The 23213-nt window shown below is 39.4% G+C and overlaps 1 protein-coding gene across 1 annotated transcript; it reads right to left on the reverse strand.

Annotated features, from left to right (window-relative positions):
- Nucleotides 1–1108: 1108 nt before the first annotated feature.
- Nucleotides 1109–21619, reverse strand: LOC309817821 (NOP protein chaperone 1-like; the record flags this gene model as incomplete). Its single annotated transcript, XM_082682111.1, has 2 exons — nt 1109–1791; nt 21231–21619. 2 exons carry the CDS (start codon nt 21617–21619, stop codon nt 1188–1190), a joined length of 993 nt encoding a protein of 330 aa, XP_082538237.1. The 3' UTR covers nt 1109–1187.
- Between the last annotated feature and the right edge of the window lie 1594 nt (nt 21620–23213).

Genomic DNA, 23213 nt, shown 5'->3' on the forward strand with positions numbered 1-23213 from the left:
TGGCAGAAAGGCAACTCTAATGCAGGATCATTTTGCCTTTTGAAAGGGAAAATCTGTTACTACCTCTTTATGTACTGTGACCTATTTTCCTGGGGTGTCCCTATTCTCTACAATGAATAGGTTTCAAAACTGTGGGCAACTGGAAGGAATAATTTTAATAGCTGAAACAAACAAAAAATTCCTTTATGAGAAAAAGAAAAAAGAAAACCAAAAAAACACAAAATTTTCCAACCAGCAAATTTTACATGCATTGAGAGGCTACAGAGTCACTGACAGTGATTAAACCACAGAGCACCAGTTTTCCAGCTCAAACTGGAAAGGATTTGTTTTTAAAAAGTAGATATGTCTGAGGGCATCTAAATATAAGTAATTCTTTTCTTTGTAAAAAATTTCTCCCTCGGGGTGGGATATGGAGGGTGGAAGGGAGACGCAAGAGGGAGGGGACATGGGCACACATGTATACATATAGCTGATTCACTCTGTTACAGACCAGAAACCAACACAACATTGTGAAGAAACTATACTCCAATAAAGATGTTTAAAAAAAAAAAGTTCTCCCTCAATGAACCCATTTTGATGGTAACAAATAAATGTGACTTTATAATAACCTAAAAAAAACCCAACCTAAGTTTTTGTTGGTTTTGTTTTGTTTTGTCAGTACGCGGGCCTCTCACTGCTGTGGCCTCTCCCGTTGCGGAGCACAGGCTCCGGATGCGCAGGCTCAGCGGCCATGGCTCACGGGCCCAGCCGCTCCGTGCATATGGGATCCTCCTGGACCGGGGAAGGAACCCGTGTTCCCTGCATTGGCAGGCGGACTCTCAACCACTGCACCACCAGGGAAGCCCCAAGAGGCCAAGTTAAAACAAAAACAAACGGGTAACTTGTATTTTTACTTTAAAATAAGTTTGAGATTTCTGAAGTCTATGTTGATGAAAGAGGATACCAACAAATTCACTCATCACCATACATAAAGTTAAGCTTTCTAAACTAAATCTCTTTAGCATGAGATCAAAAACAGTCTGCTCTTAGAAGATTCCCCAAATGCTATCTCTTCCAACTCTTTAAAAGCTAGCTTCTGTTTCTCCAAGAAGCAAAATACATTCATTTTTGCAAACAAACACTATATGTATCTGAAATGCAAAATAATCAGCAAGCCACATTCTTTTCCGCAGAATTAGCGGGAACTATCACCTGTTTCTCAGATTGTTTATGTCCCTGTTTTCTTTTTTTTCACTGGCAGGACGGTCCAGAACCTCTATTTTGCCTTTTCCATCTTCTGAATGAGGAAGCTTAATTGTATCGATGGTGACTTCACCTTCAGAAGAGGTGCTATCATCTTCATCCTCAAATTCTGAACTGTCCTCTGAACTGTCTTGTGAATTCTCTTGTGAACTGTCATCTTCTTTTGAATCAGACTGATTCATCTCAAACAAGGTCATATCCATTTGCGTAACTTTTCCAAGTGTGTCAATATTTTCAATATTGAAATGACCAGGTGGTGCAGCTGCCATTTCTTTCCTTAGCTTTTCATTTGCCTGAGCCATCTGTGGGAGAAAGCTCTGTACTTGGTCCAATAGGGGACTCCTCTCTATCCTAACTGTTTGAAGAGTGGAATTCTTTCTGGAATTACACTCGGAGTTGATGAGCAACCTGTCCCATATACCTCTGCGGCCGCCCCTGCCCTCCATCAGCAGCTCTCTGGACACCAAGACCCTGGAGCTGTCCCGGGAAAATGACGAACAGCTCACATCGGGCTGGGATTTGCCATGGGCCTCCCTGCTGCTCGCCCGTCTTCAGAGAAGCCCCTCCAGGCCCAGATGCCGGAAAAAGGCTGGGGACATCTTTGTTTGTTAACTTATGAGTTTAAACCATATATATATATATTATATATATATATAATATATATATATATATAAAAATTACTGATATGGAATGATATTTAATTGCCAATTTGTTTTCTGTAATGTCATATAGCTTTTCTGTCCCACATTTTCTCACATACTGACGTCCTTTGTTCTTACTTTTTGTACTCATTTACAAAATTAATTTCTTTGGCTGTGCCAGGTCTTAGTTGTGGCATGGGGGGCCTTTGATCTTCTTTGCAGCATGCGAACTCTTAGTTGTGGCATGTGGGATCTAGTTCCCTGACCAGGGATTGAGCCCAGGCCCTCTGCATTGACAGCACGGAGTCTTCGCCACTGGACCACCAGGGAAGTCCACTGACTTGACTTACTTTTAATTTCCTTCTGTGTATATTCTATAGATAATCAATTTGTGGATACCATGGAGGTTACATATAAAATCCTATCAAATTAGCTTAAACTGATATCAACATAATTTTAATCACACGCAAAATCTCTATTACATCTCCAATTACATCACACATTAATTACATGTTATTAATGTCACAAATCACATATTTACACATTAATTACATGTTAGTAATGTCACAAGTCACATTTGTATACATTGTTTTCTGTTAATGTAGATGTACGAATTAGTTATTTGGGGATGCTATAACAAAATGCCACAGCTTGGGTAGCTTATAAACAGAAGTTTATTTCTCATGGTTCTGGAGGCTGAAGTGTGAGATCAAGGTGGTTAGGTAAAGGTCTTTTTCTGAGTCATAGACTTTTCATTATATCATCACCTAGAGGAAGGGGCTAGAGAGTTCTCTGAGGTCTCTTTTAAAAGCACACAAGAGACTTCCCTGGTAGGCCAGTGGTTAACAATCCATCTTCCAATGCAGGGGACATGAGTTCGATCTTTGGTCAGAGAACTAAGATCACACATGCCAATGGGCAACTAAGCCCATATGCCGCAACTATTGAGCCTGTATGCTGGCTCTACAGCCTGTCTGCCACAACTAGAGAGCCTGTGTGCTGCACCTACCGAGCCCCCATATCACAGCTAGATATGAAGCCTGTGCATCACAACAAAGATCCCACGTGCTGCAACTAAGAGTGAATGTAGCCTAATAAGTAAATACATACATATTTTAAAATAAATAAAAGCACACACATTATATTCATGGTGGCTCTGTCCTCATAACCTAAGCACCCCCCAAAGACCCTACATCCTAATACCCACACATTTGGAGGTTGTATTTTTAACATATGAATTTTGGGGGAAACAATCATGCAATAGCAATACATTTATAATTATTTTAATATTTTGGTTTAAAAAAATATCCTAGAATAATAAAAAGTATAGCCAAAAGTCAAAATTATAGTGTTTTCTCTATTTGTCCATTTATTTTCCTTTATCAGAGACATATACATTTTCATATGGCCTCAAGTTACTGGTGTCCTTTCATTTGAACTTGAAGTACTCCCTTTAGCATTTCTTGAAGGATAGATATTATGGTACTGAACTCCTTCAGCTTTTGTCTGAGACTGTCTCTCATTTTCCTCATGTTTGAAGAATAATATTGTAAAATATAGAATTGTTGGTAGGTAGTTCCCGCCATGCTTTAAGCATACCATTTCACTCTCTTCTGGCCTGCAAAATTTCTGATGAGAAAGCAACTGATAATCTTACTGACAATCACAATTAAGTGGGTCATAATTATTGTCACATATAACTTTGTTTATATATATTTCTTAATGCTAACCTATTTACAGAAGTACTTATTGTTTCAAACTTTTGTATTTATCATTCTAAGATTACTTAACAGATCTATATTTTTATTCTACTTATTTATAAAATAAGAGGTTATTAGCCAAAATTATGAATACATAGCTGAAATGTGTGGTAAAACATTCTTGATAAGAGTTTTTCCATGTCTGAGAATTTTGATATGAACTCCGGCTTTTCAGGTTGATTTTAGCATTGATAGATCCAGTGTGAGAATTCAATGTTGACTAAGGAATTAAAAATCCCTCAGGGCTCTCCTTCATTCATTACAGTAAAAGTGTTTTCTATGCTGTGAAAACTCATGTGTATGTAAGTTTATTCAATGATATTCTCCAGTTAAAATGATCTCCATGTCAGTTACATACACATAGTATGTAAATCTTCTGCATGGACATCCCCCCTTTGTAGCATTTCTACTAGCTATCATCAAAATTCAGTCTAATTTAGTCCATAAAGTGAACACTTTATGCTGGTCTGGTGTTTACACTGCACTGTAACTGAGTTCTATGAGTCTGCTGAATTCCTAACTTACCTCATTCCCAGGTTTCACATGTGGATGACCAGGGTTCACACCTGAAGAAATTTACTATTTTCTTACAGCTACATTGTTCCACCAGGAAAATAACTTGCCTGGATATCATTTCTTGCTTTTAATGGTCAGTTTTTGCTTGAAATAAGACAAAAATAATAATTAAATTAAATAAATAAATAAGAAACGACACATGTGACATTTGGGGATTAAATTGTTGAAAAGTACATTACATGGGGAAAGAACATGAATTTGAGGAATACACCAGTGAATAGAAACATGGTTTAGAAAAATGTTAATAAGATGTTCAGTGTTTAGGTAAAAGAAACATAAAATAAATTCAGACGCTACAGGGAATATGAGAGGAAAAATTATTAAAGAGACCGTGGCAAAGACAAAAGCATAAAATTTTAACTCCCACGAGGACAGGAATTTTGCTTCTCTGAGGTGAAAAGTACAGGGGCAAACGTGAAGAGAAATTGACGTGTGATGCATAATGACAAAATCTGGATAATTTGACTCAATGGCTTCACATACATTTCTAAAAATATCCTTTAGTCGAGCCAACCTCCAGTTGACATTCCAAGTGTCCTGCTCCCTCCCCACACAGAGCACATGTGTCTGGAGCTGACTTGGACCACAGCCTGGGGAAACCCTCCTCTTCCCTCCACACCTACTCTTCTTGCTCCAACTGGGAAATTACATCTGCTTTGCAGAGCTGATGCCCTGATACATGTGGGAAATGCTAGATGGATTTAAAGTTCTGTGCTGAGAACAGTGCATGCAATGCAAGCGCAGGACAACATGCCAAGGCTCAAGTGTGCGGGCATCAATGGCAGCCCTAGTTCGAGCACACTGAAGGGGGGAAACACTGAAGGTTGTCACCCGACACTTCACTCAAAGACAGTAAAATCTCTGGTTGCTGCTCTTCTTGCCCAAGAGGAAAGACAGTCTGCAGGCTGCCTAGACGTCTCAGCCAGGAAGGAAGCAACGTTTTCATAATGTGGTTAACACTGTTTTCTAACACAATCCAATAAACATAGGACCCATGAGATTATTACTTGGAGTTCATGTAGAAAGGGGGATACAAGCTCTTATGTGTTTTTTGCTGTGTTCAAACCTCATAGTAGTCCCCCGAGCAGAAGAATTACTTAGCAACATAAAGTCACTTGTCTATTAGATAAAATAGCCCTCATCTGTGTCCAGTATTATTCTGCGTGCTGGTGGCAGACTAGTAATGTATACGTGAGATTGTGGTAATGGAGATTTTATCTCCATGCAGGGACAAATATGCTGTGATAAGTAAAGGAACACATTCGTTCCAGGTTGCTCTAAGTGCAACAGAAGCATGAGTCAGGGACAAGAGTGCAGCAGCATATGTGGAAGCTGCAGAGCCTATCTCAATAAGACATGCATAAGGAAGTAAATAAATATTGAGAGACGCACTCAGAAGATGAGACAACGGGCGTCCTCCAGCATCACATCTGTGTACATCTTTCTCTGCAATATGTCCAACAGTTCCTACTCTTTATGAGTGAGTTCTACAAACACGTTCTCAAAGGTCACTGATCTCTAAAGCCCCGTCAATGGCTTCTCTGGGCTGATATGGCATGTGCCGTTCATACATATTCAGAAATATATATACTGTGAAGAAATGTTACTAAAGGAAGCATATGAGGTGTTGTGTAAAATAACTTATCAATTTCCCAAGAAAGTGGTAATTCAACTTCCAGATAGGTTATTATAAAAATTTTACATGCAAATTCATAAGTAATATTCTCCTCCCAATTCCAAGTAAGTCTGTAGGTGCATCAAAAGGCAATCAATAGCCCTGATCTGCCACTTTGTCAATTGTCAGGCAGTGGGGGTAGAGATAGAGCTGAAGCTCCATGTACATTTTACGTGTTTTTTTTCACATATTGAACGTGTATCTGGAGTCCTGCTTTTCTTTCCCGGGTTAGAGCCGCAGACACCAGTCTTCAGAACTCATGAGCTTTGCTGGCTCCATGTGTCAGGAAAGCCCAGGATCAACTTTGCTCTTCTACATAGTTCTCTCCTCTGGGCTTACAATATGAGACTTAAGTCAGCCCACGCCCTCCCATGGATTTCTGTTACCTGCTGCTGTTTAGTTTTGCTCTATTTATACCTTCACTATGCAAACCTACAACTTTGGCTGCTAACCTAGGACTCTGACTCCAAAATACCCCAGGAAACTTGTCATTCAATTAGGGAAGTCTATAATCCCTCAGTCCTTAAGTTTATTAGTATTATGATTGGTAGTAGTACAATTAATATCTTTATGATTGTAATCACTATTGATATTATTATTTATCACTATTGTTGTTATTGCATTTCTTAAGTTTCTCTGCTCATGAATGTATCTAATTTACTGAAGAGTATTGTTGAGGGTTTTCAACAGACTCACATACACATGGTGCTTCCTGGTTCCTGCTGTACTTATGGGTACTTGTGGGTCAGAGAGCCTCCTGAGATACTCAGACTTACCCAGTGGAGGAAGAGACAGCTGTTACTGGTAAGTGAGCCCCAGGGAGGACACTCTTGACTTTATTGAGCCTCTAGAACAATGTGTAAGTCCTCTTAAGTGACCAGAAAATGGTGCCAGTGCAAGAGCCCTGGAAGACACCCTTGTCCTGCCAGACTCAGCACAGGATTTTCCACCTCAACTCTGTGCCAGGAACTAATATCATGTCTCCTGGGAAGGCTGGAGAAGGTGTCGCTCCTGGAGTCCAGTCCTCCGAATTAGAAAAGTCAGCCCAGGAGCTGACATTGTGACAAGTGAGAAGTAAGGAGAGTATCTTTGGCATGCCTGAACCTGAGGACATGTTTAAAATTCACTCAGGGGTCCAGGAAAAGCTGGTGCAACGCTGGCAGACATAGAGATGGTGACATGCCTGCTCAAGTAACCATTTCTTTTTCTAAGTCCCCCAGGGAGCCCCTGCACTCTTTGTGCCAACATATCATCCTCCCTGCTGACCCAGGATCACCTGCTTGTTTTCTCCTCTCAGAACAAATTTCTTTGTGCAAACCTAGCATTCTGACTCTAAAATATCCCAGAGGACATCTGATATAGGTACACTGAAATTTACTTAGAGGAGTCTGTACGCAAATCTGCCATCTTTCTAAGTTTATTTTTCTCTTTAACAGTAGTAATGGTAATATCATCATAATTCTCACTATTATTGTTTTTAGTCCATTTTATTACCTTTATTAATATGCATTATCTTTGTGGTTGTTTCTACATAACATTGAGTATACCTGCTCTATGCTAAAGATTGTCTGATTTACTGCAGATCATTATGGAGGGTTTCCCAACATACAAAATACATACACCTAGTTACTCCTGAGCTCCCACAGCACTTAGCTGGGTGCCCTCGACTCAAGGTCTCTATGAAGCTGGGGCTGAGGTCTCAGCTGTCGCTCCACAGGGGAGGATTTGTTCCCAGACTCACTGAGATGGGTACTGGCAGGATGCAGTCTGAGCTGAGAGCCTAGTGCCTCTGCCTGGAGGCCTGAGACTTCCCTGTGTTCTCTCCTATGTGGGTCTCTCCATATGGAACCTAGTAACACCCATGCAGTCTTCCCCATGTCCAGGGATAAAAGAGACAGACAGACAGAAACAGAGAGAGAACACAGGATGCAGCAAGTGAGATGTAAGTGACAGAGGTTCTGTCAATGAATCTTAACACTGACCTCCCCTGATTTGCTATATTCTGTTGGTCAGAAGCCAGTCACTAGCTATTTAGTACTTGCACAAAGAGTGGAGTTTCCTCGCTGCATGTGCATCACAGTCTGTGGCTGGGAACACCCAGGAAGGCATGTTCAGTGATTTCCCCCAGAACTGGGAAAAGTGGCTGCATTCTGGAAATAACTGAAAGTGACAAAAGTCCAACCTCAATCATCAGAAGAGAAGTGAAAAGGAGACAATGGGTTATGTGTCATTTCTCATCCACTAAAGCAGCAAAACAAAAGCTCCCCAAACTCCTGAAACTGCAACCCTTGGTGTGAATGAGGCACAGGACCACTCATTCCTCAGTGGTAGGAGGGGCACCGACTCTTCCTGGAGGGTGATGGCTGCCACATCCCCAGATGCCACCCACTTGATTAAGGAGGTTACTTCTAGAAAGCAAAGGCACAGTGGTCAGAGGTGTGTATGAAGAGTCCACGTGGGTGGTGTTGTCTGTCTTATTTCTAAGAGCCCTGCATGGACACCTGCGTCCAGAGGGGAGCTGGTTCCACTGACAGTGAGAAGAGGCTGCAGCTGTTTAAAATGACAGTGTCCGTACTACCCAAAGCAGTCTACAGGTTTAATGTGATCACTATCAAATTACACATGACATTTTTTTCACAGAAGTAGAAGAAATAACCCTAATATGTATATGGAACCATAAAAGACCCAGAATTGCCAAAGCAATCCTGAGGAAAAAGCACAAAGCAGGAGGCATAACCCTTCCAGACTTCAGACAATGGTACAATGCTGATCAAAACAGCCTGGTATTGGAACAAAAACAGACTTATGGATCAATGGAACAGAATAGAGAGCTCAGAAATAAATCCACAGACCCATGGTCAATTCATCTCTGATGAAGAATAGACAATGGGGGAAAAGATTGTCTCTTCAGCAAGAGGTGTTGGAAAAGTTGGTTCATGCAAATCAATAAAGTTAGAACACTCTCCCACCATACACAAAAATAAACTCAAAATGGCTTAAAGGCTTAAATATAACACATAACAACATAAAACTCCTAAAAGGGAACATAGGCAAAACATTCTCTGACATAAGTTGTACCAGTGTTTTCTTAGGTCAGTCTCCCAAGGCAATAGAAATAAAAGCAAAAATAAACAAACGGGATCCGCTCAAACTTATAAGTTTTCTCACAGCAAAAGAAACCATAAACAAAATGAAAAGACAACATACCGACTAGGAGAAAATATTTTCAAATGATGCAACCAACAAGGGCTTAATTTCCAAAATATACAAACAGCTCATACAACTCAATAACAAAAAACCGAACAAACCAATCAAAAAATGGGCAGAAGACTGAAACAGACATTTCTCCCAAGAAGACATACGGATGGCCAATAGGCAGATGAAAGGTTGCCCATCACCACTAATTATTAGAGAAATGCAAATTAAACTACAATGAGGTACCACCTCACACCAGTCAGAATGGCCATCATCAAAAGTCTGCAAATAACAAACGCAGGAGGGGGTGTGGAGAAAAGGGAACCCTCCTACACTGTTGGTGGGAATATAAATTGACACAGACACTATGGAGAACAGTATGGAGGTTACTAAAAAAGAGTTGCCATATGATCCTGCAATCCCACTCTTGGGCATATATCCAGAGAGAACGATAATTCGAAAAGATACATGCACCCCAATGTTCGTAGTAGCACTATTTATAATAGCTAAGACATAGAAGCAACTTAAATGTCCATCAACAGATGAATAGATACAGAAGATGTGGTACATATATACAATGGAATATTACTCAGCCATAAAAAGAATGAAATAATGCCTTTTGCAGCAACATGGATGCAACTAGAGATTAGCATACTAAGCGAAGTAAGCCATAAAGAGAAAGACAAATGCTATATGGTATTACTTATATGTGAAATCTAAAATATGACACAAATGAACCTATCTACGAAACAAAACAGACTCACAGAGATAGAGAACAGACTTGTGGTTACCATGTGGGAGGGGGTTGGGGAAGGATGGACTGAGAGTTTGGGGATAGTAGCTGCAAACTATTGCATATAGAATGGATAAAAAACAATGTCCTACTGTATAGCACAGGGAACAGGATATTCAATATCCTGAGATCAACCATAATGGAAAAGAATATAAAACAGATGTATATATGTGTATAACTGAGACACTTTGCTATACAGCAAAAATTAATACATTGTAACTCAACTATATTTCAATTTAAAAAAATCAATTGATATGAACAACACTAAAGGCCAAATGATCCTAAGAGTCATATACAGAGCATTCTATCCAACATATGCTGAATACACAGTCTTCTCAAGTGCAGAAAACATATTTTCTAGAAAAGACCACATGATAGACCACATATCAAGTCTTAGTGATCTCAGGAAGACTTAAATTATACCAAGTATATTTTCTGAGCATATTATTAAACTAGAAATCAATAACAGGATGAAAACTGGAACACTAATGAATACAAAAAAATTGATCAACACTCTCTTGACCAACTAATTTATCAAAGAATAAATTTAAGAAGAAATAAGACAGTATTTTGAGACAAACTGAAATGGAAACACAGTATACTAAAGGCTATGGGATGCAGCAAAAGGAGCGTTAAGAGAGAGGTTTATTGCAACAAATGCCTACCTTACGAGTTAAGAAATATCTCGAATCAAAAACCTAACTTTTCTGTTCAAGGACCTGGAAAAAGAACAAACTGAGCCCAAAATTAGCGAAGCAAGAAAATTATAAAGATTACAGCAGAAATCAATGTCATAGAGAAGAGGAAAACAACAGAAAAGATTAGTGATACTAAGAGTTGGTACATTAAAAGGTAAAATTTCAAACCTTTTGTTAGACTAACCAAGGAAAAGGAGAGAAGACCCAAATCAACAAAATTATAAATAAAAGAGAAAACATTACAACTCTACTGCAGCGATAAGAAGGATAACATGTTACTTTGAACAACTACATGCTAACAAGCTGGGCAACCTACATAAATGGAAAAAATTCTTAGAAACATACAACCTACCAAAAGTGAATTAGGAAGAAAGAGAAAATCTAAATGAAGCAATTAGTAGTATGGAAATTAAATCAGTAATCAAAACTCTTCAAATGAAGAAAAACTCAAGATCAAATGGCTTCATTGGTAAATTTTACCAAATATTTAATGCATTAATGCCAATCCTAAAAGTCTTCAAAAAAGAAAGAGAAAAAATGAATGAGGAGGAATATCTCCCAAACTCATTTTACAAGGCCAGCATTACTTTGATATAATAATCTGAAATGGACACTGCCAATTACAGGCCAATAACACTGATGAATATAGGTTTAAAAATTCTGAATAAGTACTAGCAAATCAAATAAATGTGATGCATCATATTAATAGAACAAAGGAAAAATATAATATCAATAGGCACAGAAAAAGCATTTGTTAAGTTAGGTATAAAATGAATGTAACTCAACATAATAAAGGCTAAATGTCGGGACTTCCCTGGTTGCCCAGTGGTTAAGAATCTGCCAGCCAATGCAGGGGACATGGGTTCAAGCCCTGGCCCGGGAAGATCTCACATGCTAAGGATCAACTAAGCCCGTGCGCCACAACTACTAAGCATGCGCTCTACAGCCCGTGAGCCACAAATACTGAGCCTGTGTGCCACAACTACTGAAGCCCACATGCCTAGAGCCCATGCTTTGCAACAAGGGAAGCCACTGCAATGAGAAGCCCACACACCACAATGAAGAGTAACTGCCACTTACTGCAACTAGAGAAAGCCCACATGCAGAAACAAGGACCCAATATAGCCAAAAGTAAATATCTTTTTTAAAAAAAGGCCAAATATGACAAGGTCACAGTTCAAAGCACACTCAAAAATTAAAGTGTGAAAGTTTTTGTCTAATATCAGAAACAAGACAAGGGAGTCCACTCTCACCACTCATTCAGCATAGTAATGGAAGTCCTAGCCAGGGCAATCAGTCAAGGAAGAGAAATAAAAGGCATCAAAATTGGAAATTAAGAAGTAAAAATGTGTCTATTTTAAGATAACATGATTTTATATATAGAAACTGAAAAACTTCACCAAAAATGTATTAAAACTAATCAACATAATCAGTAAAGTTGCAGAATAAAAACTTAAAATGCAAAAATCAGTCATATTTCTATATACTAACAATGATCTGAGAAAAGAAAACCATTCTATTTATAAGAGCATCCAAACTAATAAAATAATAAGGAATAAATTTATCTAAGGAGATGAAAGCTGTCTACAATACAAGCTACAATACACTGATTTAAAAAATTGCAAAAGACAGAAATAAACGTAAAGTTATCCCTTGTTCATGATTGGAAGAATTAATATTTTTAAAATGTCCACACCACCTAAAGCCATCTATGGATTTAATGCAATTCCTATCAAAATCCAATGGTATTTTTTAAAGTAGAATAAAACAACAGAGAAATGTATGAGGAACCAAAAAAGAACTTGTCTATGCAATGCGATCATGAGAAAGAACAACAAACCTGGAGGTATCACATTCCATGTTATCAAACTGTATTATAAACTATAGTAATGTAAATAGTATGGTATTGTCATGTAAAAAGGCATACACAACAATGGAATAGAACTGAGAATCCAGATATAAACCCATACATATAAGGTCAACTGATATTTGATAAGACAGTCAGGAACACTCGGTGGAGAGACAATCTCTTCATTAAACAGTGCTTGGAAAACTGCATAGTTACATGCAAAAGAATAAAGCTAGACTCCTGTCTAACATCACTCATGACAATTAAATAGAAATAAGATAAGGTAAAGACGAGAAGCCATAAAACTCCTAGAAGAAAACAATAAAAATTTTTTTAACACAGGTCTTAAATATTATTTTTGATGATACCTTAAGCACAAGCAACAATTTAAAAAATTAACAAGTGGAACTATATCAAACTAAAAGTCTGCTACACAGCAAAATAAATCATCAACAAGATGAAAAGAGCCTATGTAATCAAAAATAATATTTGCAAACCTTACAACAAATAAGGAGTTGATATCCAAAATACATCATAGAACTCAGTAGCACAAAATAATTAAGCCAATTAAAACCTGTTGCAAAGACCCCAACAGACATTTTTCCAAAGAAGATATGTGAATGTACAACAAATACATGAAAATGTGTTCAACGTCACTACACATCAGGGAAATTATATAAAAACCACAACGAGATATCACCTCAAGACTGTTAGAATGGAATTCATCAAAGAGACAAGAGATCTGCTAGCAAATGCTAGCAAAGATGTGGAGAAAATGGATGATTTGTGTGCTTTTGGTTGTCTTATAAATTGGTTCAGCCTCTATGGAAAACACTAGAGAAGACCCTCAAAATTTAATAGGGCTACCATATGGTCCAGCATTTTAAACTATGGGAATATATTAAAAGAATTACAAACACTATGTTGAAGAGATATCTGCACCTCCATGTTCATAGCAGCAGTATTTACAATAGTCAAGACATGGAAAAAACGTGTGTCTATCAACAGATGAGTGGATATAAACCTTGTGATATATTTAGAAAAAGGAGTAATATTCAGCCATAAGAAAGAAGGAAATCCCGCCATTGGTGACAATATGGATGGACCTTGAGGGCGTTATACTAAGTGAGAGAAGTCAGACCAAGCTTACATGTGGGAAAAAAAAAAATAAAACAACAAAACACTCATAGAAAAAGATCAGATTTTTGGTTACCAGAGGAGGGAAGTGGGAAGAGGCAGAATTTGATGAAGTCCAAAAGTACCAACTTGCAGTTATAGGGTAAGTAAGTATTGAGAACGTTATATACAACATGATGAATAGAGTTAACACTGCCATATGGTATATTTGAAAGATGTTCAGCAAGTAGATCTTAAGAGCTCTCATCACAGGAGAATATATTTTCCTTTTCTTTCTTTTCTTGCATCTATATAAGATGATGTATGTTAACTAATCTTACTGCAAAAACAATTTCACAATATATGGAAGTGAAATCATTATAATGTGCATTTTCAACTTAAATAGTACTGTGTTCAATTATATCTCAATAAAATTGGGGGGAAAATTTCAACAGCTTTACAATAATGCCTTTTAAATTAAAAAAAATTTTAAAAGCAAATGGAAACACAAGTTGCTAAAACTTATGGGCTGCAAGAAAAACAGTAATAAGAGAGTGTATTGCAACAAATGCCTACAATATGAAAAAAGAAAGATCACAAATAAACAACCTTACTTCTCAGGGGACTAGCAAACAAAGGAACAAACCACTAAGCTCACAAGTAGCAGAGCAATGAAATAAGAAATATGAGAATAGAAATAAAACAGAGACCATCCAAACAATAGAAAACATCAATGCAAGAGGTGGTTTTTGAAATGAAAACAAAATTAACCTTTTAGCTCTACTAATGAAGAATAAAAGGGAATACTCAAATAAAATCAGAAATGAAAAAGGAGACATTACAACTGATGCAACAAAAATACCACAGCTCATGAGAGGTGACCATCAACACATATATACCATCAAGTTCGATATCCTAGAAGAAAAGAATTCCTAGCAACATAAAAACTACCAAAACTGAATCATGAGGAAATAGACAAGCCTAACAGACCAACGATGAGTGAAAAGATTGTATCAGTAATAAAAAATTTCCCAAAAAAAAAGCTAGGACCAGATGGTTTCATTGGGAAATTCAACCAAACATTTAAATCGAATTAAAACAAATCCATGTCAAACTTTTCTAAAAAACTTTGAGGTACATTCCCAAACTCATTTGATGAGTCCAGCATTATCCTGATACCAAAGCTATATAAGAACACTACAAGAGGGGAGAGGACTGAGGTTGGCGGCGTGAACACAGCCTGCAGGGTGTTAGTGCACCGCGGCTAGCCGGGAGAGAGTCCGGGGAAAAGTCTGGACCTGCCGAAGAGGCAATAGACTTTTACATCGCTCTTTGTTTCCTGGTGCACGAGGAGAGGGGATTGAGAGCTCTGCTTGGGAGAGCTCCGGGGACGGGCGCGGGCCGCGGCTGAAGGTGCGGAGCCCGGAGACGGACGTGGGACGCTGGGGCCGCTGCTGCCGCCGCCGGGAGGCCTGTGTGCGAGCGCAGGTCACTAGCCGCGCGCCCTTCCGGGGAGCCTGTGCAGCCCGCCGCTGCCAGGTCCCGGGATCCGGGGGCAGCTCCCCCGGGAGAGCGCACGGCGCGCCTCAGGCTGCAACGTCACGCCGGCCTCTGCCGCCGCAGGCCCGCCCCACACTCCGTGACCCTCCCTACCCCCCGGCCTGAGTGAGCCAGAGCCTCCGAATCAGTGGCTCCTTTAACCCCGTCCTGTCTGAGCAAAGAACAGATGCCCTCCGGCAACCTACACGCACAGGCGGGGCCAAATGCAAAGCTGAGCCCCTGGGAGCTGTGAGAACAAAGAAGAGAAAGAGAAATCTCTCCCAGCAGCCTCAGAAGCAGCGGATTAAAGCTCCACAATCAACTTGATATACCCTGCATCTGTGGAATACCTGAATAGACAACGAATCATCCCAAATTAAGGAGCCCTGTGGATGAAAGGCTCTTGGTGCTGCAGCCAGGAGTCAGTGCTGTGCCTCTGAGGTGGGAGAGCCAACTTCAGGACACTGGTCCACAAGAGGCCTCCCAGCTGCACATAATATCAAACAGCAAAAATCTCCGAGAGATCTCCATCTCAATGCCAGCACCCAGCTTCACTCAACGACCAGCAAGCTACAGTGCTGGACATCCTATGCCAAACAACTAGCAAGACAGGAACACAACCCCACCCATTAGCAGAGAGGCTGCCCAAAATCACAATAAGTCTACAGACACCCCAAAACACACCACCAGACGTGGACCTACCCACCAGAAAGACAAGATCCAGCCTCATCCACCAGAACACAGGCACTAGTACCCTCCACCAGGAAGCCTACACAACCCACTGAACCAACCTTAGTCACTGGGGACAGACACAAAAAACAACAGGAACTACGAACCTTCAGCCTGAAAAAAAGGAGACCCCAAACACAGTAAGATAAGCAAAATGAAAAGACAGAAAAACACACAGCAGATGAAGGAGCAAGATAAAAACCCACCAGACTTAACAAATGAAGAGGAAATAGGCAGTCTACCTGAAAAAGAATTCAGAATAATGATAGTAAGGTTGATCTGAAATCTTGGAGATAGAATGACAATAGAATGGACAAAATGCAAGAATCAGTTAACAAGGACCTAGAAGAACTAAAGATGAAACAAGCAACAATGAACAACACAATAAATGAAATTAAAAGTACTCTAGATGGGATCAATAGCAGAATAACTGAGGCAGAAGAACGGATAAGTGACCTGGAAGATAAAATAGTGGAAATAAATACTGCAGAGCAGAATAAAGAAAAAAGAATGAAAAGAACTGAGGACAGTCTCAGAGACCTCTGGGACAACATTAAACGCACCAACATTCGAATTATAGGGGTTCCAGAAGAAGAAGAGAAAAAGAAAGGGACTGAGAAAATATTTGAAGAGATTATAGTTGAAAACTTCCCTAATATGGGAAAGGAAATAGTTAATCAAGTCCAGAGAGCACAGAGAGTCCCATACAGGATAAATCCAAGGAGAAATACGCCAAGACACATATTAATCAAACTGTCAAAAATTAAATACAAAGAAAACATATTAAAAGCAGTAAGGGAAAAACAACAAATAACACACAAGGGAATCCCCATAAGGTTAACAGCTGATCTTTCAGCAGAAACTCTGCAAGCCAGAAGGGAGTGGCAGGACATATTGAAAGTGTTGAAGGAGAAAAACCTGCAACCAAGATTACTCTACCCAGCAAGGATCTCATTCAGATTTGATGGAGAAATTAAAACCTTTACAGACAAGCAAAAGCTGAGAGAGTTCAGCACCACCAAACCAGCTCTACAACAACTGCTAAAGGAACTTTTCTAGGCAAGAAACACAAAAGAAGGAAAAGACCTACAATAATGAACCCAAAACAATTAAGAAAATGGGAATGGGAACACACATATCGATAATTACCTTAAATGTAAATGGACTAAATGCTCCCACCAAAAGACACAGATTGGCTGAATGGATACAAAAACAAGACCCATATATTTGCTGTCTACAAGAGACCCACTTCACACCTAGAGACACATACAGACTGAAAGTAAGGGGATGGAAAAAGGTATTTCATGCAAATGGAAACCAACAGAAAGCTGCAGTAGCAATTCTCATATCAGACAAAATAGACTTTAAAACAAAGACTATTAGAAGAGACAAAGAAGGACACTACATAATGATCAAGGGATTGATCCAAGAGGAAGATATAACAATTGTAAATATTTATGCACCCAACATAGGTGCACCTCAATACATAAGGCAAATACTGACAACCATAAAAGGGGAAATTGACAGTAACACATTCATAGTAGGGGACTTTAACACCCCACTTTCACCAATGGACAGATCATCCAAAATGAAAATAAATAAGGAAACACAAGCTTTAAATGATACATTAAACGAGATGGAGTTAATTGATATTTATAGGACATTCCATCCAAAAACAACAGAATACACATTTTTCTCAAGTGCTCATGGAACATTCTCCAGGATAGATCATATCTTGGGTCACAAATCAAGCCTTGGTAAATTTAAGAAAATTGAAATTGTATCAAGTATCTTTTCCGACCACAACGCTATGAGACTCGATATCAATTACAGGAGAAGATCTGTAAAAAATACAAACATATGGAGGCTAAACAATACACTACTTAATAACGAAGTGATCACTGAAGAAATCAAAGAGGAAATCAAAAAATACCTAGAAACAAATGACAATGGAGACACGATGACTCAAAATCTATGGGATGCAGCAAAAGCAGTTCTAAGAGGGAAGTTTATAGCAATACAATCTTACCTTAAGAAACAGGAAACATCTCGAATAAACAACCTAACCTTGCACCTAAAGCAATTAGAGAAAGAAGAACAAAAAAACCCCAAAGTTAGCAGGAGGAAAGAAATCATAAAAATCAGATCAGAAATAAATGAAAAAGAAATGAAGGAAACGATAGCAAAGATCAATAAAACTAAAAGCTGGTTCTTTGAAAGGATAAACAAAATTGATAAACCATTAGCCAGACTCATCAAGAAAAAAAGGGAGAAGACTCAAATCAATAGAATTAGAAATGAAAAAGGAGAAGTAACAACTGACACTGCAGAAATACGAAAGATCATGAGAGATTACTTCAAGCAACTCTATGCCAATAAAATGGACAACTTGGAAGAAATGGACAAATTCTTAGAAAGGCACAACGTGCCAAGACTGAATCAGGAAGAAATAGAAAATATGAACAGACCAATCACAAGCATTGAATTGAAACTGTGATTAAAAATCTTCCAACAAGCAAAAGCCCAGGACCAGATGGCTTCACAGGCGAATTCTATCAAACATTTAGAGAAGATCTATCACCTATCCTTCTCAGACCCTTCCAAAATATAGCAGAGGAAGGAACACTCCCCAACTCATTCTACGAGGCCACCATCACCCTGATACCAAAACCAGACAAGGATGTCACAAAGAAAGAAAACTACAGGCCAATATCACTGATGAACATAGATGCAAAGATCCTCAACAAAATACTAGCAAACAGAATCCAACAGCACATTAAACGGATCATACACCATGATCAAGTGGGGTTTATTCCAGGAACGCAAGCATTCTTCAATATACGCAAATCAATCAATGTGATACACCATATTAACAAATTGAAGGAGAAAAACCATATGATCATCTCAATAGATGCAGAGAAAGCTTTTGACAAAATTCAACACCAATTTATGATAAAAACCCTGCAGAAAGTAGGCATAGAGGGAACTTTCCTCAACATAATAAAGGCCATATATGACAAACCCACAGCCAACATCGTCCTCAATGGTGAAAAACTGAAAGCATTTCCACTAAGATCAGGAACAAGACAAGGTTGCCCACTCTCACCACTCTTATTCAACATAGTTTTGGAAGTTTTAGCCACAGCAATCAGAGAAGAAAAGGAAATAAAAGGAATTCAAATCGGAAAAGAAGAAGTAAAGCTGTCACTGTTTGCAGATGACATGATACTATACATAGAGAATCCTAAAGATGCTACCAGAAAACTACTAGAGCTAATCAATGAATTTGGTAAAGTAGCAGGATACAAAATTAATGCACAGAAATCTCTGGCATTTCTATACACTAAGGATGAAAAATCTGAAAGTGAAATCAAGAAAACACTCCTATTTACCATTGCAACAAAAAGAATAAAATACCTAGGAATAAACCTACCTAAGGAGACAAAAGACCTGTATGCAGAAAATTATAAGACACTGATGAAAGAAATTAAACATGATACAAATAGATGGAGAGATATACCATGTTATTGGATTGGAAGAATCAACATTGTGAAAATGACTCTACTACCCAAAGCAATCTACAGATTCAATGCAATCCCTATCAAACTACCACTGGCATTTTTCACAGAACTAGAACAAAAAATTTCACAATTTGTATGGAAACACAAAAGACCCCGAATAGCCAAAGCAATCTTGAGAACAAAAAATGGAGCTGGAGGAATCAGGCTTCCTGACTTCAGACTATACTACAAAGCTACAGTAATCAAGACAGTATGGTACTGGCACAAAAACAGAAATATAGATCAATGGAACAGGATAGAAAGCCCAGAGATAAACCCACGCACATATGGTCACCTTATCTTTGACAAAGGAGGCAGAAATGTACAGTGTAGAAAGGACAGCCTATTCAATAAGTGGTGCTGGGAAAACTGGACAGGTACATGTAAAAGTATGAGATTAGATCACTCCCTAACACCATACACAAAAATAAGCTCAAAATGGATTAAAGACCTAAATGTAAGGCCAGAAACTATCAAATTCTTAGAGGAAAACATAGGCAGAACACTCTATGACATAAATCACAGCAAGGTCCTTTTTGACCCACCTCCTAGAGAAATGGAAATAAAAACAAAAGTAAACAAATGGGACCTAATGAAACTTAAAAGCTTTTGCGCAGCAAAGGAAACCATAAACAAGACCAAAAGACAACCCTCAGAATGGGAGAAAATATTTGCAAATGAAGCAACTGACAAAGGATTAATCTCCAAAATTTATAAGCAGCTCATGCAGCTTAATAACAAAAAAACAAACAACCCAATCCAAAAATGGGCAGAAGACCTAAATAGACATTTCTCCAAAGAAGATATACAGAGTGCCAACAAACACATGAAAGAATGCTCAACATCACTAATCATTAGAGAAATGCAAATCAAAACTACAATGAGATATCATCTCACACCACTCAGAATGGCCATCATCAAAAAATCTAGAAACAATAAATGCTGGAGAGGGTGTGGAGAAAAGGGAAGCCTCTTACACTGTTGGTGGGAATGTAAATTGATACAGCCACTGTGGAGAACAGTATGGAGGTTCCTTAAAAAGCTACAAATAGAACTACCATATGACCCAGCAATCCCACTACTGGGCATATACCCTGAGAAAACCATAATTCAAAAAGAGTCATGTACCAAAATGTTCATTGCAGCTCTATTTACAATAGCCCAGAGATGGAAACAACCTAAGTGTCCATCATCGGATGAATGGATAAAGAAGATGTGGCACATATATACAATGGAATATTACTCAGCCATAAAAAGAGATGAAATTGAGCTATTTGTAATGAGGTGGATAGACCTAGAGTCTGTCATACAGAGTGAAGTAAGTCAGAAAGAGAGAGACAAATACCGTATGCTAACACATATATATGGAATTTAAGGAAAAAAAAATGTCATGAAAAACCTAGGGGTGAAACAGGAATAAAGACACAGACTTACTAGAGAATGGACTTGAGGCTATGGGGAGGGGGAAGGGTAAATGGTGACAAAGCGATAAAGAGGCATGGACATATATACACTACCAAACGTAAGGTAAATAGCTAGTGGGAAGCAGCCGCATAGCACAGGGAGATCAGCTCGGTGCTTTGTGACCGCCTGGAGGGGTGGGATAGGGAGGGTGGGAGGGAGGGAGACGCAAGCGGGAAGAGATATGGGAATATATGTATATATATAACTGATTCATTTTGTTGTGAAGCTGAAACTAACATACCATTGTAAAGCAATTATACTCCAATAAAGATGTTAAAAAAAAAAAAGAACACTACAAGAAAAAATAAAACTGTCAAGTATTACTGATATAGATGCAAAAATTCTCAGTGAAATACTAGCAAAAAGAATTCAACAGTATATTAGTGGTCGTACTTTCTCAGTTTTTCCAAGTCATCGGGAGGTGGGGAACGGCACGGATGTACTCGGACGGCGCTTGGCCTTCCCTGGCCTCCGCACTGTATCCCGAACTTATTCACCAATTTTTTACGTCTCTCGCTGGAGAGGAGCCCGGGCCGGATGGCGAAACAAGGAGGCGCTGGGAGGGCGACCACGGGCCTTCCCTTCCTCCTGCCCACGGGACGATGACGCCCCGACCAACGGGCCATCCAGCGGTGCGTCCTCGCTGCTTTGGGAGCCTGGGTCCGTACAGGTGCTGTCGTGGCACTGGGGCTGCTTCCCGGGGACCACTTTCTTTTCTGCATGTTCCACAGGAAACAGTCACAGATCTCCGTAGATGGGATTCCCCTGCATTCTGGCTGCATCTACACTGGCAGCACCCGGCGTCCTGTCTCCTTTTTGCCTCGGTGCAGCGCTTGTGTGTTGACAGCACATGCAGGTTCCCTCACCGCGGGGGATGACACGGAGTGTCGCGGGCGAGCGGGGAGGACTCTCCAGGAGCCGCGACTGTCCCACCTGGGTCTCGGTGGTCAGAGCCCCTAACAAACGTGTGGGAAACGGGGTGCGGCCTGGGCCATCCGCTGGTGGTCAGGAGGAGCCCTGAGTCTGGGCACAATCCTGGTTGGAAGCGGTTGTCTGAGGCTCCCCCACGGAATAAGCTCTCTCTCTAGATCCTGGGAACGGTGCTTTATGTTTCCATGAATTAGTACATTCAAGCCTGCTATTCTAAAACAATCTGGAAATGGATTGCTCCATGTCTGCAATGATCTGCCAGTTTCTCAGTACCGAGATAGGTATCTGCCCTTCTTGTGAGAAAAATCCTTTGGCTCCAAAATTCTAATATAGGGGATAAACCACTGCCTGACTCTGAGTTCTTGGAATTTTTCTGTCCAGGTACACACAGTTCTCCAGGAGTAGCAGCCTTGTAAAAGAGTAAATTAATTTATAATTTTCTTTTAATTTATGAGAGAAATAATACATTAAAAATTGAAGTAACAGGATTAGTTGAATTAATGCTGACTCTGAGTCCTCTGTGTGTGCTGAGACTGGAGCTCCAACTGAAGACTCTTCCACCATGAGTACAGGTGTAGGGTTTCTCTTCACTTGAGTGTCCCGGTGGTTTAAGAAAGAGAAATTCCAGCTGAAGGCTCTACCTCATTGATTGCAGATATAGAGTGTCTCTTCTTGAGTTCTCTGGTACATATAAATGTGAGAGCAGCATCTAAGAGTTCTTCCACATTTATTATATTTATAGGGCTTCTTCCCAATGTGACTTCTCACATGATGTCTAAGGTCATGGCTTTGTCTTATGTTTTCCCACATGATGACACTCACAAGGTTTCCTCTCCAGCGTGAATGAGTCCACGACTTTGAAGTAACCAAGTTTCAACTGAAAGCTCTTCCATATTTATTCCTGACATAGAACTTCTCTGCTATTTGAGCTCATATATGTGAATGAAAGTTGGCCTCTGATGAAGGGTCTTACACATTCACTTCGTTTTTAGGGTTTCTCTCCAGTGTGATTTTTCATGTGTGTAAAGGCAAAACTCCAGCTGAGCTATTTCTCACTGTCATAACATTTGTAGGGGTCCCTCCAGGGTGAGTTCTCTCATGCCATCTAAGTTTAGAGCATTGACTAAAGCTTTCCCACATTGATAGGATCTATATGGTTTCTCTGCAGTATAATTCACCTTATGTAATTCATACTTAAAAAAGGAATATTGGCCAAAGACTCTTCCAGATTAGTGACAAGTTTGGGATTTTTCTCCTGTGTGAATTTTTGGTGTATATAAAGGTGAAGGCTCTAGTTGAATTCTTTCCCACATTCATAGCATTTATAGGGATTCTCTCCTGTTTGAGTTAATACCTGTGAAATTCACATTGTTGCATGTGAAATCTCCTCACATGCATTACATTCCATGGACTGTCCTCCAGAGTGAAGACTCTGCTATGTGCAAG

This window comes from Grampus griseus (assembly GCF_964374135.1).
Source record: "Grampus griseus genome assembly, contig: HAP1_SCAFFOLD_507, whole genome shotgun sequence".
In the NCBI taxonomy this organism is placed as follows: domain Eukaryota; kingdom Metazoa; phylum Chordata; class Mammalia; order Artiodactyla; family Delphinidae; genus Grampus; species Grampus griseus.